The sequence below is a fragment of the Microtus oregoni genome, unplaced genomic scaffold (assembly GCF_018167655.1).
Source record: "Microtus oregoni isolate MIOR12 unplaced genomic scaffold, Mior012 000037F_ref0000500, whole genome shotgun sequence".
NCBI lineage: Eukaryota > Metazoa > Chordata > Mammalia > Rodentia > Cricetidae > Microtus > Microtus oregoni.
The window spans coordinates 23,297,176-23,312,539 of NW_024543096.1; the positions used below are offsets into that span (position 1 = coordinate 23,297,176).

Genomic DNA, 15,364 nt, shown 5'->3' on the forward strand with positions numbered 1-15,364 from the left:
GTAGGGATAAGTCCCGCCCCTTAGGGGGCGTGTTCGCCTCGGGCTAATGTCTGCCTATAAATTTGGTGAGCGTGCTCCGAGCTCTCGCTTCTGCTTTCCTGGTCTCCGCGGGAACGGTGGTTCTGTAAGTCTATTTCTACATTAAAACTATATATATTGTTACAATCTGTCTGCATTCGTTTACGCCGTTACAATAAGTCACCGTGTGGGCACTGGGAGCCAAACTCAGGTCAGTGCTCCTGACCATCTCTCCAGCCCCAGTCACGTTTCTGATATGTAGCACAAATAATAAAAACCCAGAGACAGATATTGGGGTTCAACCTGAAGATCAGAATAGCAAAACAGCCAACCACTGGAGAGACCTTTTTACCTCTACCAAATCTTCAGATCAAAGGGGTGAGATCCTATCTCCATGAATCCTCAAACTCCACACTCCAGTAAGTTCCTGTCTCTTTTCCTTTTGATTCTTCTCTCCACCCAGTCATATTGCTCCTTTCTCCACCTCCCTAGTGCTGGGATTGAAGGCGTGTGATCCCAAGTGCTGGGATCACCTTCGTGTGAGCTCTGTTTCTCATTTAGACAGATTCAGTTTTAAAAAAAAGTAAAAATAGGTAAAATAAACATCAATAGTATTCCTAAGTCATAGATCAAAAATAGTATTTAACATAATCAGCATGAATTGAGGTCTTTTACCTTTGGAACTGTCTTCAAACTCTCGTGTGCACTGACACTTAGGGCGCATCTCAGTTCAGACCAGCCACAATTGCACATGCTCAGTAGCTGCTGTGTGGCTGGCATGGCTGAGGGGAATCATTGGCGCAGAAACACCTCATGCTTGTTCTCAGAGAGAAATGCAGGCACATCAGGGTTACGGTGGGCCTCCGAAAGAAAATGCCGGGAGAGGGGACAGAATGGTGCTGTTGGCGCTTTTCCTTTTACATGTGTTATTTAATTATTATTTTCATCACATGTGTGTGTATGTGAGAGTATGCCAAGTGTGTTCAGGTGCCTCCAGAGGCCAGAAAGGAGCAGGGGTGCAGGTGGTTGTGGGAGCTGCCCCTTGTGGGTGCTGGGAACTAAACTCTTTTAAAAGGCCAGCAAGTGCTCTTAGCCACTGAGTCATCTTTCCAGACCCTGGTTTCATTTATCTATAAAATACATAATTTTTTAATGTGTAGACTTCCAACCATTCCCCAGTGTGAGAGAGAAAATACTGTTTCAAGTTTTTGCAGAGTTGCAGCAAAGTCTAAGGATTCTGTGGTTCTTGTCATACACAGACACGTCTAGTGTTTTCAGTATGGCACAGTGCTTTTCATGGCTTCATAAAGTGAAGGAATTGTGAGATGTGAAGAAATTCGAGATGAATTGAAGCGTGTGTGTCTGTGTGTGTGTGCATATGTGTTGTGCGTGTGTACTGGTATGTTTGCATAAGTGTCTGCATATGTGGAAACCGGAGGTCAACATTGAGAATCTTCCTCAATCTCAGTCTCTTCTCCTCATTTTGTTTATTTTGATTTTTGATTGTTTGTTTTTGAGACAGAGTTTCTTCCCTGTGTAGCCCTAGCTGTCCTTGTAATCTCTCTATAGACCAGGCTGAACTCAGACTCACGGAGATCCTCCTGCCTCTGCCTCCCGAGTGCGGGGATTAAAGGTATGCATTATCATGCCTGGCTCCCACCTTATTTTTGAGCCAGTGTGTCTCACTGAACTTGAAGTGTACCACCAATCCTTCGAGGGTGACTGCCTAGGAAGCTGCAGAGATCATCCCTCCCGGCTCACCGGCTCTCCAGGGCTGGTACTATAGGCATGTGCGGGCCCAATGGCTTTTTATGTGGTGCCCTTTAGTGACTGATCCATCTCCCTAGCTCCAAGTGAGAGATTTTCATGACCAAAAAAAGGAGGTGAATATTGATTATGAAACTCCCAAGATCATCTCTGCTGCAGAAATATCTGTATGGAAAGTATGGAAAACCCATGGACTCCACTGAGACACTCCAGACTCCAGACCCCCTTTCTCCCATCTTTCTCATCTAGAACTCTCTATCTTTCTTTCCGGGAGTGGAAATCCATCTTCCGAAGCTCCCCTGGCGCTCCTAGCTCTAGGCGGGTCCCCAATGCTGCTCCGTCCTAGGAGAGAAAAGTACAACTGAGAACAAACGTCACTCAGGACTGTGAGACTAGGGTAGCTGGTGTCTGTCATGAGTCAGCTTCACCACCATCCTGCTCCCATGTGGATATTTCCTGCATCACTCTGAAATCTGTGGGGAAAGCACCTTTTGTGTTTAAGTGGCAGTTCAATTTAAGGCAATTTCGTTTTATTTCTTTAATGATCGTGTCAAGTATAGCAAATATGGCAACTTGATTTTTTTTTTTTTTTTTTTTTTTTTTTTTTTTAGACAGAATTTCTCTGTGTAACATCTCTGGCTGGCTTGGAACTCCCAACTAAGACCAGGCTGGCCTTGAACTCCTTGAACTCACAGAGATCTGCCTACCTCTGCCTCTCAAGTGCTGGGATTAAAGGTGTGTGCCACCTGGCTGAAGCTTTAATTTTTAAAATGATCAGAAAGAAAGAATAACAAGAAAAAATTAATTCTGTCTTTCTCTGCTAGTATTCTCATTCATAGAAAGGAAAGATCTTTCTATTTAAGCCTTTAACACCAGCACTCAGTAGACAGAGGCAGGCAGATTTCTCAGAGTTCAAGCCCAGCCTGGTCTACAGAATGAGTTCCAAGACAGCCAAAGCCACACGGAGAAACCATGTCTTAAAAAACAAAAACAAAACAAAACAACAACAAAAAAAAGATGAAAGAATCTTCTTTCATTTTGCTATTTATTTCATATTTCAATAGCTTACACTGGAGAAAAGATCCCATAGCCCTTATAGTTTATTAATTTATTCTAGTATAAAATCTGTTTATAGTAGGGCATTCAGGTCTCTCTCTGCTCACTAGCCTTGGGCTCCTTGAAGAAAGTAAACTAGAAACAAAGCCATTATCATTTTAATCTCTCTACTTAGTCGTGGATCAAAACTTCACACTCCACCCGCCCCTCGGGAATTCAGGTCCTGTTACTAGAAACTCTTGTTTCTCTTCAGAACCCAGGCCCATCTTCTAACAGCCTGGCCCATGTGTTGGATCCATATGAAGTCAATCCGTTTGCTTTGGTGCCAGTGTGTGCACAGCAAAGCTGTAAACCCCAGCTGTGTGGAGTAACAATTATGAACTTCACTGGCTTGCACATGTGAGGCCTCAGTAAACGAAATTAAGTGTTGCTTTACTGCACTCGAGGGCGGGAGGCCGGGAGGTAGAAACCGCTGAGATTTTATTAGGAGCCAATATTAGGAGAGTGGGCTCCATTCTTCGTGCTCCACAGGGGGAGTTCAAACGATAAAGAAACCAGATGAACTGTCTTCCAGTGGATGCGGTTTGGCTTAGCCATCCCAACTGGTTTCCGGTAACCACTGGGATATATTGGCTGATCTGATGTAGTCTGTAAGTACCTATTCCTTCAGAATATCTGAAACAGTGCTTTCTAATGTTGCAACCCTTTAATAAAGTTTCTCACATTGTGCTGACCCCCCCCACCATAGAATAACTTTGTTGCCACTTGATAACTGTAATGTTGCTACTGTTACGATTCATAATGTAAATATTGGATAGACAAGATGTCTTAGTGTTCTATTACTGTGAAAAGACACCATGACCATGGCAACTCTTACAAAGGAAAACATTTAATAGGGGTGACTTGCTTACAGTTTCAGAGGTTTAGTCCATTGTCACCATGACGGAACATGGTAGCATTCAGGCAGAAATGGTTCTGGAGAAGTAGCTGAGGTCCTACATCTTACAGGCAGTGCAGGAAGTGATCTGTCTCAATGGGCATGACTTGAGTAACACACTTCCTCCAATAAGACCACACCTATTCCAACAAGGCCACACCTCCAAATAGTGCCACTCCCCTTGGGGACCATTTTCTTTCAACCCACCACACAGGATATCTGATATGCGACTCCTTATGGGGGTTGTGACCTGTAAACTGAGGATCACTGATCTAGAAGGAATGGGGTGCCATCAGTTCCATCAATTTCATCAGTCATTCATAGGTTTGCCTATAATATCAAAGTCCAACCACAGTTAAGTGACCACGGTTGAGTTCAAACAGGTGAGGAGCTGCCTAGTGGTTGCTTCTCAGAGCTCTGACCTTGAGCAAGAAGCTTCGGCACCCAGTGTCTTAGTTTCCTTCCTTGGTGGCCTGATGAGATGACTTGAGGTATTATTGTACTAAGTAATTAATTTTAGACACTAAGTGAGGTGTCTACCATATTGTAAATACTCAATAAATATTAGTAGTTATGTGGAGGAAACTATTCCGGTTTCCACAGTTATTTCCTTATTCTCTGGAAATTTTAAAGTAAGCAATGGATAAAATTATACAGAACTATGAATCCCTTGTGTGTCGTTGGTACTTTATGATTTCTAGCTTTTGAAAGTTGTACCTTCAGGAGACTAACAGAGAAAGAATGAAGTAAGCTCTCACACATTAAATCTTTCACTTATTTATTTCTTATTTCCTAAGTAATTGTCCATTCCAACACTAATGAAGCTCTAGGCAATAGAAAAAAATGGGTATTCCATAAAATTCTACTTCACTGGAACCTTTAATTGATAGTATTTTCATAAATCTCATATGATGAATAGACAGGCCTTGAACTGATGACTTAACCACAACATTTAGCATCAACTCGAACTTGACCAACCAGAACCTCCGAGGTCTCACGTGGCTTCCATCAGCCTGCACCTCCACTGCAACTTCAACTCTGTGAATTACAAACTGAACAGACTCAGCAAACCTTAGTCCAGCTCTCTAGGTAATAAAATCCAGTTAGTTAAGCATGTAAGTGACCCAAGCCTTCTGAACAAGTGGCAAGTCTGAGACAAATCGCAGGCATTGGGACCCTGGTTCTCACCATCCCTCCTCCCCTGAGACATGATTTCTCTGTGTAACAGCCCTGGTCATCCTGGAACTCTTTGTAGACCAGGCTGACCTTGGACTCACAGAGATCCTCCTGCCTCTGGATCTCACATCTTTAACCACTGCCCCTGTGCGATGCTAGCATCACCCAGCAGAAGCAAAGACTCGGAAATACGGAAAGAGCATGGCAGGGCCAGAGACCAGAGCAAAGAGCTCAAGACACACGGAGGGAAGTGAGATGAGCTGTGGACTCTGAGGACTTTTGAGTGACGTATAAATATAATCCAGTGCCACACAATTCATTCATGCGTGCATTCACACGTGCTTATCGTTTGCCACGAGATAGGCGCATAGAGCTGAGCACTGGGTGTAGCCTGACAACAAAATGAACTTTGGTGCTTGCCCCAGCTTAGAGGCAAAGGGAAGTCAAAGGTTCCGTGTTAATTAGATGTCTGGGTAGTTGTCAGTGCGACATCATTTATTTGTTTGCTTAGTTAGTTAGTTAGTTATGTGCACTGGTGTTTCGCCTGCATGTCTTAGTGAGGAACTGAGAACCACTGGTACTCGAATTACAAACAGTTGTGAGCTGCCATGCGGGTGCTGGGAACTGAACCCGGATCACCCGGAAGAGCAGTCAGTGCTCTCAACCGCTGAGCCATCTCTACAGCCCTTCGTGTGGCTTCATTAAGGATTCATCTCTTTGGCTTTGGTGATAGGACATCAAGACATATTTAGATTGAAAATATTTATCATCATATTTATCACTATTCACAATATCACACTAACTGCAAAAGTGCTTGATAGTTAATAATTTATTTTCTCCAGACATTGGGAAGACTGGATAAAGAATCTGTGATACGAAAGTTTGCCAAGAGAAAGAAGTAGATACACTTGGTGTCTAGGATGTCTTGTTCTGATGCATTGTGACATCTTCAATGAACTATTTTTCCTTTAGTGTCTGCCATGGGGAGGGCGGTTTATAAGTGTTTTTTATTTATTTTTATTTTTAAAAATATTTATTTATTATGTATACAATATTTTGTCTCCCTTCAGGCCAGAAGAGGGCACCAGACCTCATTACAGATGGTTGTGAGCCACCATGTAGTTGCTGGGAATTGAACTCAGGACCTTTGGAAGACAAGGCAATGCTCTTAACCACTGAGCCATCTCTCCAGCCCCCAGTGCTTTTTATTTTTAAAAAAGATTTATTTATTTTCCTTCTATGTCATTGGCATTTTGCCTACACGTATGTCTGTTTGAAGGTTCCAGATTCCTCCCCTGGAAGTGAAGTTACAGACACTTGTAAGCTGCCCTGTGGGTGCTGGGAATTGAACCCTGGTCCTCTGAAAGAGCAGCCAATGTTCTTACCTGTTGAGGTATCTCTCCAGCCCCAGCTTACAAGTCCTATACCAGGTACTGAAAAAAATACTTTCAGATTAATGAAGAGGAACAGAAATAAACATTGAGTGGTTGTTTTCAAAGACCTTGTGATAGCTAAAAGAAATGAAAACGTTTCTGCATTCCTAGAAAGTACTACTAGAAGGTAGCATATTTGCCTTGAACTGAAAGGATTCAGACATGAGTGTGCTGACTGGCTTTAGCCCTGGGGTTAGCATTAAGTTACAATGCTCGTCAGGTAGGTAACCTCTGCTGGCTTTTACTCTCTATAGCTGCTGCTGCTTCCTCCTCCTCTGTCTTAAATCAATAATTAATTGCATCCTAAGTTTATAGAAGTGAGAGTAACTTAAACATTATTAAATAACAGGTCTCCTGTTTCTGTCTCGATCATTTGGTTTGGCGTCCTTCAAACACAGGGTCTAGAGTTGCTAGTTATGTTGAAGGTCTTTAAAATGCAAGACAATTAAAGTCAATACGAGGACTGAAAAGCTGGCTTAGCGGTTAAGAGCGCTTGTTGAGGACCTGGGTTTGGTTCACACAATTAGTAACTCAAGTTTTAGGGGATCCGATGTCTTCTGACCTCTAAGGACACCACCAGGCGTGCATATGGTGTACATACATTCATGCAAACAAAATATTCATACACATCAAATAAAATAAATAAAACTAAATTAAAAAGTTTGATTTAAAGCAGTCCAAACCAGGAAAGCTGTTTTTTAGGGTTCTGAATTTCTCGCATGCATCGTTAAAGCTGGAGTCAGGTAGTCAGAAAACAGCAAGTTTGTTACCTGGGTGTTTCTTCTTTTCCAGTTCATCCATTCATTACTGTGAGTGCGTGTGTGGTGTGTGCCTGCCTGTGTTCACTGCGGCGTACATGTGGAAGTCAGAGGACAGCTTTTAAGAACCAGTCCTCTCCTCTGCCTTGGTGAGGCAGGCTCTCTTGTTTCTCCCGTGCCACAAACTGCAAGCTAGGCAGCCTAGGACTCTCCTGTCTCTAGCTCCGTCTTGCTCAGGAATATTGTTCTCCACGTTGCTTTCCTTTGGACAAGTGTGGACAGGCTGGTTTCTTAGTTCTTCTTGATTCCTTTACTCCACCAAATGATGGCCCCCTTCTCTCTAAGTATATCATCTGTTTTCCTTCCCAGGAGATTTAGCAATGTCTACATGGGCAGGGACGTTGTTTACCACTCTGCCTCTTTATTAATATCAACACCTACAGTCATGGATGAATGCCAGGAAGGAAAGGAAACAAACAAGAACAAAATCTATCATATAGATTTTGCTCCTTGGGCTCCTTGGGCTCCTTGGGCTCCTGCTGCCCAAAGTTTGTGGCGATTTTAAATTTCCTCAACATATCAAATCTACAAGTAGTCCCTGTTGCAGATGTAGATGGTCATAAAAAGATAAATGCTTTTTAGCATATAAAATACTACAGTGTGTTTTTACACAACCGCTGACTTTAACATATAAAATACTACAGTGTGTTTTTACACAACCGCTGACTTTAGTTTTTTGTGTTTTATTAGCCGCCCTGTTAGAAACTCCAGGGAGTAGATCTGAGTCACTGCAACCATCAGACCAGCACAAGTCTGCCCTGAGCCAGCTCCCCACAGGTTGTCCACACAACTCATGATTCTAGCCAGTAAGGAAGACTAAAGCTTTGGAGGAAGGCAGAATTAGTTGAGAAATCAAGGTTGAATCTGGTAGGTCTTTCCAAGTGGGGTCCTCCATTAGGATTGGGTAAGAATCAGTCAACAGCATTAGGGGGAGGGGGTGGGTAACTTGGGGGCGAGAGCGATGGGCAGAACCAGCAAGGGGAGGGCTAGAAGTAGGGGTTTATAGAACTCTCTCTCATCAATCTTTTCTGATACTAACTGCTAGAGCCTTCAAGAAATCCATCCTAGTCGGCAGTGGTGGCGCACGCCTTTAATCCCACACTAGGGAGGCAGAGGCAGGCAGATCTCTGAGTTCTAGGCAAGCCCAATCTTCAAGAGCTAGTTCCAGTACAGGCTCCAAAGCTACAGAGAAGCTCTATCTCTCTCGAAAAACCGAAAAAAAAAAAAAAAAAGTCCGTCCCTGCCATGAACATTCAGCATTCACTCAGGAAGGAGACTCCCTCAAATGAAGCTGGCACCAGAGTCAGAACCAGCACGGCCTTTGTAAAGTAGACCCGAAGGTGTGCTTTTCCTAGCCAGTGTGAGCTGGCTGTGGGCTGCCGGTGCCCTGCAGCAAGCTCAGACAGCCCAGAGGAGCAGCAGAGGGCACTGAAGTCTGTGGAATTACTGAGAACAACCACCCTGCTTTGGGGGCAATAATTGAGAGGTACCTAGAGGTGAGAAGTCCTCAAGGCAGGAAACGACCACCTTTTAAAGTCCCACCTCTGTTTCTCAGACCACCGTCTCTTTTCCCTTTAACATGGAAGCAGGAAAATAGCCCGGGTTCAGATTCCTGCAGAGGATCTCAATTCCATTACTGCTCCTTCTCAAGTCTCCTCCCCAGCCAGGACAACATTGGTGCTCACAGTTTCCCACAGGCACAGGAAGAGCCTGGGGTCAGGAGGGTTGCTCAGCTGTGAAGAAGCCACCTGGGTGAAGCACCCAGGATGCTTAACATTTGAAAGGAGTGTGAACACTGTATTTACATATAAATGAAAATGGAAAGTTCTTACAGGTTAGGTTTCTGGAAGGTGTGTGCGGTGGGGCGCATGGCTGAAATCTATTGTTTACTCGAGCTGTAAATCCTTTGAAATGTGTTAAAATGCTTCCCACTCATTATAAAGCTCCTGCCATCCCCTGGATTACGACTTTGATGTCACCAATCCTGCTTCAAAGGGTCCTTCGCAGGCTATTAATCACAGTTTAGCCTCTGAAGATATCAGCAGAGAAAAACATTTGGACGACTCCATGCTAGACTCGCTAAAACTTTGAGATCCCAAGCGTCTTGCAGATGCACACATCCTTACTTTGACAAGTTCTCATTCTGTTACACAATCGAATGACTCTGTTAGGAAAATGCAGACTAATGTTTCCACACACAGGGGTTGGTGGACGGTAAATAGGGAAGGGAGGAGAGAGGCTAGAGGCTAGAGGCTCCTCGGCCCTCAAAGTTAAGTCACAGGGATGAGTGTGGCCAGGAGCTGGCCCAGGTCTGTTGGCGCTTGCTTTTCACTGACGCTCGCAGAGGCCAATGGAGAGCTCGCCATCTTCCCTCACCTTCTACATGACGCTTGAAGACCTACAGGAGTCGCTTACGGCAAATGGTAATAGTGAGCCTGCCGGCCACTTGTCCAAGGGCCTGGGAGCAGAAGCCTTTCAGATTTTGGAGTTTCAACATTTTAGATTTGGATTTGAGAATATTTGCATCTGCATAATGGGCTGTCTAGGGAATGGGACCCTAGTCTAAACACAAGATTTAGGTTCCGCATATATGTGTGTATGTACCTGCAGGTGATTTATACCGTATGTATATGTGTGTATATTATTAATGTACAGACACATAAATATGTGATATAGGTTGTATATATACATACTATACCTATGTGCATATATACACATATCTTGGAGCTGTACCACCAGTTCCTATTTTATACAATATACGCAATAACTTTTTTTTTTTTAAGACAGGGTTTTTCTGCATAGCCCTGACTGTCCTGGATCTTGCTCTATAGACCAGGCTAGAATTGAAGTCACAGAGATCTGCCTGCCTCTGCCTCAAAAATGCTGGGATTAAAGGCGTGCACCACCATGCTCAGCTATAATATTTTATGTATGTGGCTGGGGATATAGTTCAGCACTAGGGCCCAGAGAGCCAACACTTAGCAGGTACAAGGCTCAATCTCTATTCATCAAGGTACTGATAATTGTATAGCTTTGTGCATGGAACAAAGTTCCAGGTGGGGTGGGGCGGTTCCACTTAGGGCATCCTGTCAGTGCTCAAAAGTTTTGCCTCCAGGAACATTTGGAGATTGGGTCTTCATATTTAGGGATGCTCAACTGGTGTCATTAGATTACATTCATTGTCAAGACCAAAATTTCTTCCAGTCTTTTATTTAATTTTTCAATATTCAACCAGTCGAAAGTTTTTGGCTTTCTGGTGTGTGTGTGTGTGTGTGTGTGTGTGTGTGTGTGTGTGTGTGTGATGTGTGTATATGAGCGATGGCACAGGAATGCCATGGCACACTTTCGGAGGTCAGAGGACAACTTGCAGTAGTTGTAGTAACCAGTTTTCTCTTTCCACCAATGTGGGACCCAGAGATTGAATCCAGGCTGTCACAGAGCAAACACCTTTTACCCACTGAACCATCCTGCCAGCTCAAATGTTTTCAATTTTCTTTTACTTCTTAGGATACTGATCAGAAAACTCAGAAAAATACAAGGACATAAAAGGAAAAATTATTCATAACTCAGTTCTTTTTCTTCAATTTAAACATTTTTGTTTTGTCTTTTTTTGCTCAGGTAATTTGGCCCAAACAAGAGCTAGGATCACAGCATCTTCAAGATCTTTGCCTCCACATTTCAGTGCTGGGAAAGCCAAGGTGAGCAGCAGATCGGTACCACTGATGGGGTTGGGAGAGGATGCTGTCTCAGAGCTAATGACGGGGTGGGCAACCCTGCGTCTCTCCGTCTGTCCCTGACTGCACAGTGTGCACATGAGACTGGAAGTGTTCAGGAAACAAGGGCAGTTCTGAAAATTTAGAAAATTCGAATTGTGGGATCATTACAATCCTGATAGTCAGGAAAAATAATACCTAACATAGAGAAGAACAACATGTGAATGAGGCCTTTCCAGGAAGAGACAAAGCAGTTTTCCCTGAGAGCATCGCCACCCCGCAGAAGGTAAGGAAACCAGCTAGAATCGGCGAGGAGAAGAAGAATCAAACCCACCCATCCACCCCTGCCCTCTAAAAGTGAGTTATGCAGGGCCACGCTAGGAGGGCTCATAAATATCCTACCATAAAATAATACCTAACTGTTCTGCTCTTCCAACTGATGTTTAGACAGGACCTCAAGGCCCATCTGATTGATGTCGATTGTGTAGACAGTCCTCCCACTCATCTGTGGTTGGGCTTTCGACAGAAAGCTTTAGCCGCCAGTGGTCAATCGTGATTCCAAATATTAACTCAGGTTGCTTGCAATGTACTGCTATGATCATTTTCATCCTGAAGTGTCTTCCAGTCAGCCCAGGTGGTTGCAGAGATGACAGGCAACGGGTTACACCATTGGGAGCTTCCCGATTGATTTGGTACCCAAACTGCTGCCTGCAGGAAGCAGGTGGGAACTGCGGTGATAGGAGCAAGCTGGGCATCAGCTCTGATGGTTGGGATGTTCCAGATGATGGCCTGATTCTCTGTGGTACAGCTGGGCTTGTGGTCTGCTATGGGTCGGTTGTGGAATGTCTTTCACAGGTTCATGAGTTTGGTCCCCAGCTGGGGGCATTTTGGGAGGTTATGGAGCCTTCAGCAAGCGACTCTAGCAGGAAAGACAAGGTTGCAAGGGGATAGGCTTTGAATGTGAAATACTGGCCTGGTTGCAGCCTGCTTCCTGATCCTGGAGATGAGACAGGCCCCCTCATACTTCCCCCGTCAAGTGACTCCCTGCCACCTTCTCCCTCACTACGATAGACTCTATCCCCTCAAACCAGAAGTCAAAATCCTTCCACACAAAAGTTGCCTCTTTATAGTACAGTATTTTATCATAGCAACCAAAACATAACTATACAGGTTCCATGTCTTTACAATTGCATGGCCTCATGGGCCTTTGTCCAGTTTCCTTAAGTGTTACACAGCTCTCCTTCTCCTCTGCCTCCTCCTCCCCTTTTAAAAATGTCTTTCAGAATGTGCACACTTGTGTCCCAAATCCTCCACTTCTCTAGGTTATTGACTAACCAGCCCTCCAGGTTTTGAAAACTGAAGGAACTGTCTACATCCTCAAACCATTTCCCATTTCTTCCACCCTGTCTCCAGGTAGACACCCTGGAGATGATCCGTCATCCAGAAGAAACCACCAACATGAAGAGACAAACCATGGCTTCTTACTTCCGGGTATGAAGGCTGTTGCTTCTCTGCTCTTCCTGCTTCCGGAAAGGACTAGCCCAGCCTTCCCATGTGTCTTACTCAATGTTCTACTGCTGTGAGGAGACACCTTGACTATAACAACTCTTATAAAGGAAACCGTTTCATTGGGTGGTTTAGTTTCAGAGTTTTAGTCCATTGTCATCAAGGCTGGAATCATGGTGGCATGCAGACAGACATGATGCAGAAGAGGTAGCTGGGAGTTCTGCATCTGGGTTGGTAGGCAGCAGAAAGGAGAGAAAGACACTGGGCCTGGCTTGAGCATTTGAAACCCAAATTCCATCCCCCAACAAGGCCACATCTCCTAATCCCTGTCAAGTAGTGCCACTCCCTAATAACCAAACCTTCAAATATGTGGGCCTGTGGGGGCCACTCCTATCTGAACCACCATACCATGTGAGGTCCAGACATGACAGACTCCATGAAGCCAAACGCCAGTTAAGAGAGACATGTGTTAGTATTCAGGCATCTGTACTGGCCTACCCTCGGGGTTCTGACAGTACTTAGCATGTCCTTAGCTGAAACCACTAAGAGCGCTTCCTGTGCACATCTGCTAAGTTCCCTTTTAAAAGGTGGTCCATGCCCACCTCCTCTCTCTCTCTCCTTCTCCCCACCCCTTTTCTTTCTTTTCAGCCACTCGTCCCCAGGGACCAGTCTCTGCCCCCCCCCCTTTGCCCCCTTCTCTGCCTCTTCCAATAAACCTTCTATGTGAGCTCCATTATGTGATGTGACTCTCCCTTTCAGAGTTTTAAAATTTACAATAACATGGGCAGTGTGGTTGTTCATTTTTTTTTCTTTTTCTCTGCAAAGTATGTAATAGTTGACCTTCGTCATTATCCTTTCCTCTAGTAATCTTGCCCTCTCCCTCCTCCTCCTCCTCTTTATTTCCCTTTCTCCCTCTCCCTTTGTCTCCTCCCTCATCCTTATAGCCAAGGTCAGTATGATTGGTTGTGAATTTCTAGGGGCTCTCAGGTGAAGGAAGCAGGTAGGATTTCCCCACAATGGGTGTTTCCGTTAGAGTATAGTATGCCATTATTTTGGATAGTAGATGGCATCCCAGGCTAACTTAGAGCATGTCCTTAAAGGGGCTTCTGTCATACAGAGATACTGCTTTGGCACCAGATGTTTAAAGAGTGATTTCAACCTTCAGACAGCTGTAGGGAGAACTCATGTTGCTGTCTCCTGTTGCAAATTTCATGTTCTTTCTTAATAATCTGTGACGGCTTCATAAGTCTCCCTGTTCTGATGGCCGTGGCAGGCCCCTGTGAGTGGCACCTCCTTTCTCATCTCATGGTTGTTTTCTCCCTGCAAGTACTCTCTGATGGATCTGCTCTCCAAAATGGTGGTGGGACAGCCCCACTTCGTGCGTTGCATTAAACCCAATGATGAGCGCAAGGCCCTGCAGTTCTCCCAAGACAGAGTCCTGGCCCAGCTTCGCTCCACAGGGATCCTGGAGACAGTCAGCATCCGCAGGCAGGGCTACTCCCACCGAATCCTCTTTGAAGACTTTGTGAAAAGGTCAGTGTTCTTGGGGATACATCCTGTATGCTAGCTTCACCCTGTATGCCTCTGTCCCCCGAGGGAGGCAGATCCTTCTCCCCAAACCCCTCCCAGATCTTCCCTCTAAACGTGTAATTGTTATTAATACCAGCTGTCATTTACTGGTTTCAACACTGTGTTTTTATTGTGTTCCAGCTACACTGCAGAAAACTTGAGAGTGGTTAGGCTGACTTCTGATCACATTTTTAAAAAATGTTCATAAATATTTTATATTAAATTCTCGGGTCTCAAATTCTCTGGATGTTCCACTGTAGTTCTTCCTAGTTGGGCCCATATTCTGGAGTACTTGGATGTGCCCAGTGCCCGCTTCACTCCCAGGGTCCAATGCATCACACCATGTCAGTGGTAATCAGTGCCCTCCTCCACCTAAGATGTACAAATCCAGGGCATTTTAGGCACTGTCCTTAAATGTATGGTCTCGTTTGTCTAAAGAACAGTCCAGTGAACTAGCCTTGTTCTTTTCTCTACTTTCAAGGCGAGGAACCTAGGACACACAAGTAACGTGACTTTCCCAACATCCCGTTTATTGGAAATGGGATCCCAAAACCCAGGGTTAGAAATGGAAGAGCCAGGATTTGAACACCAGCAGGCCAGTTTCACCTTCCACTTTTTTTTTTTTTTGTTTGTTGTTTTGTTTTTTGAGACAGATTTTCTCTGTAGCTTTGGGACCTGTCCTGGAACTAGCTCTTGTAGACCAGGCTGGCCTCGAACTCACAGAGATCGCCTGCCTCTGCCTCCCGAGTGCTGGGATTAAATGTGTGCGCCACCACCACCCGGCTTCACCTTCTACTTTTTAATCTTTCCAAATGAATGCCTTTGGTCCGTGTTTATTATGAAACATAAATCACAAGGGTGTGTGTGTGGCGGTTTCCAAACTCAGAAGCTGCCTTATCTAAGGAAGCTAGCGTGTTCTGTCCACAGCTGGTTCAAGTGTACCTTGGTGTGTCACATAGTCACAGGCAGGACTTTACTGAAGAAATAGCCAGTAACACTGCAGCAACAAAAGCCACCTTTGAGAAAGAAGCACACCTATCAGAGGATGCCAGAGTGTAGCAAGAAAAATCTCATAAACTCTGCCTTGCCCATACGGTCCTTTTATTCCCACTCTGATATTATATACATACATACATGTGTGTGTGTGTGCGTGTGTAAAATACATATATTTAAAATTACCTTGAATATATACATGGTATCTTACTCCATCGAATCTTCCAAACTCTGCTAAGTTGCATGGAAAAGTAAAAGGGAAAAAAAATTCTTGCAAATAAGATCTTCTAAATTTAAAATAAAAATGGAAAAAACATTTAAATGTACCTGTAAGCCCTTTTTTTCTTTTTTCGGTCTTAAATTTGGAGCTGTACAAAG

General features: G+C 44.3%; 1 protein-coding gene across 1 annotated transcript in view; it reads left to right on the forward strand.

The window, feature by feature from the left end:
* The window catches only part of Myo3b (myosin IIIB), a 288,989-nt gene that overhangs the window by 158,618 nt on the left and 115,007 nt on the right, over positions 1 to 15,364 (forward strand). Inside the window, exons 22-24 of the mRNA XM_041631591.1 lie at positions 10,824 to 10,903; positions 12,332 to 12,409; positions 13,752 to 13,957. Coding sequence (XP_041487525.1) covers positions 10,824 to 10,903; positions 12,332 to 12,409; positions 13,752 to 13,957 — 364 coding nt within the window. The remainder of the gene's footprint in view (positions 1 to 10,823; positions 10,904 to 12,331; positions 12,410 to 13,751; positions 13,958 to 15,364) is intronic.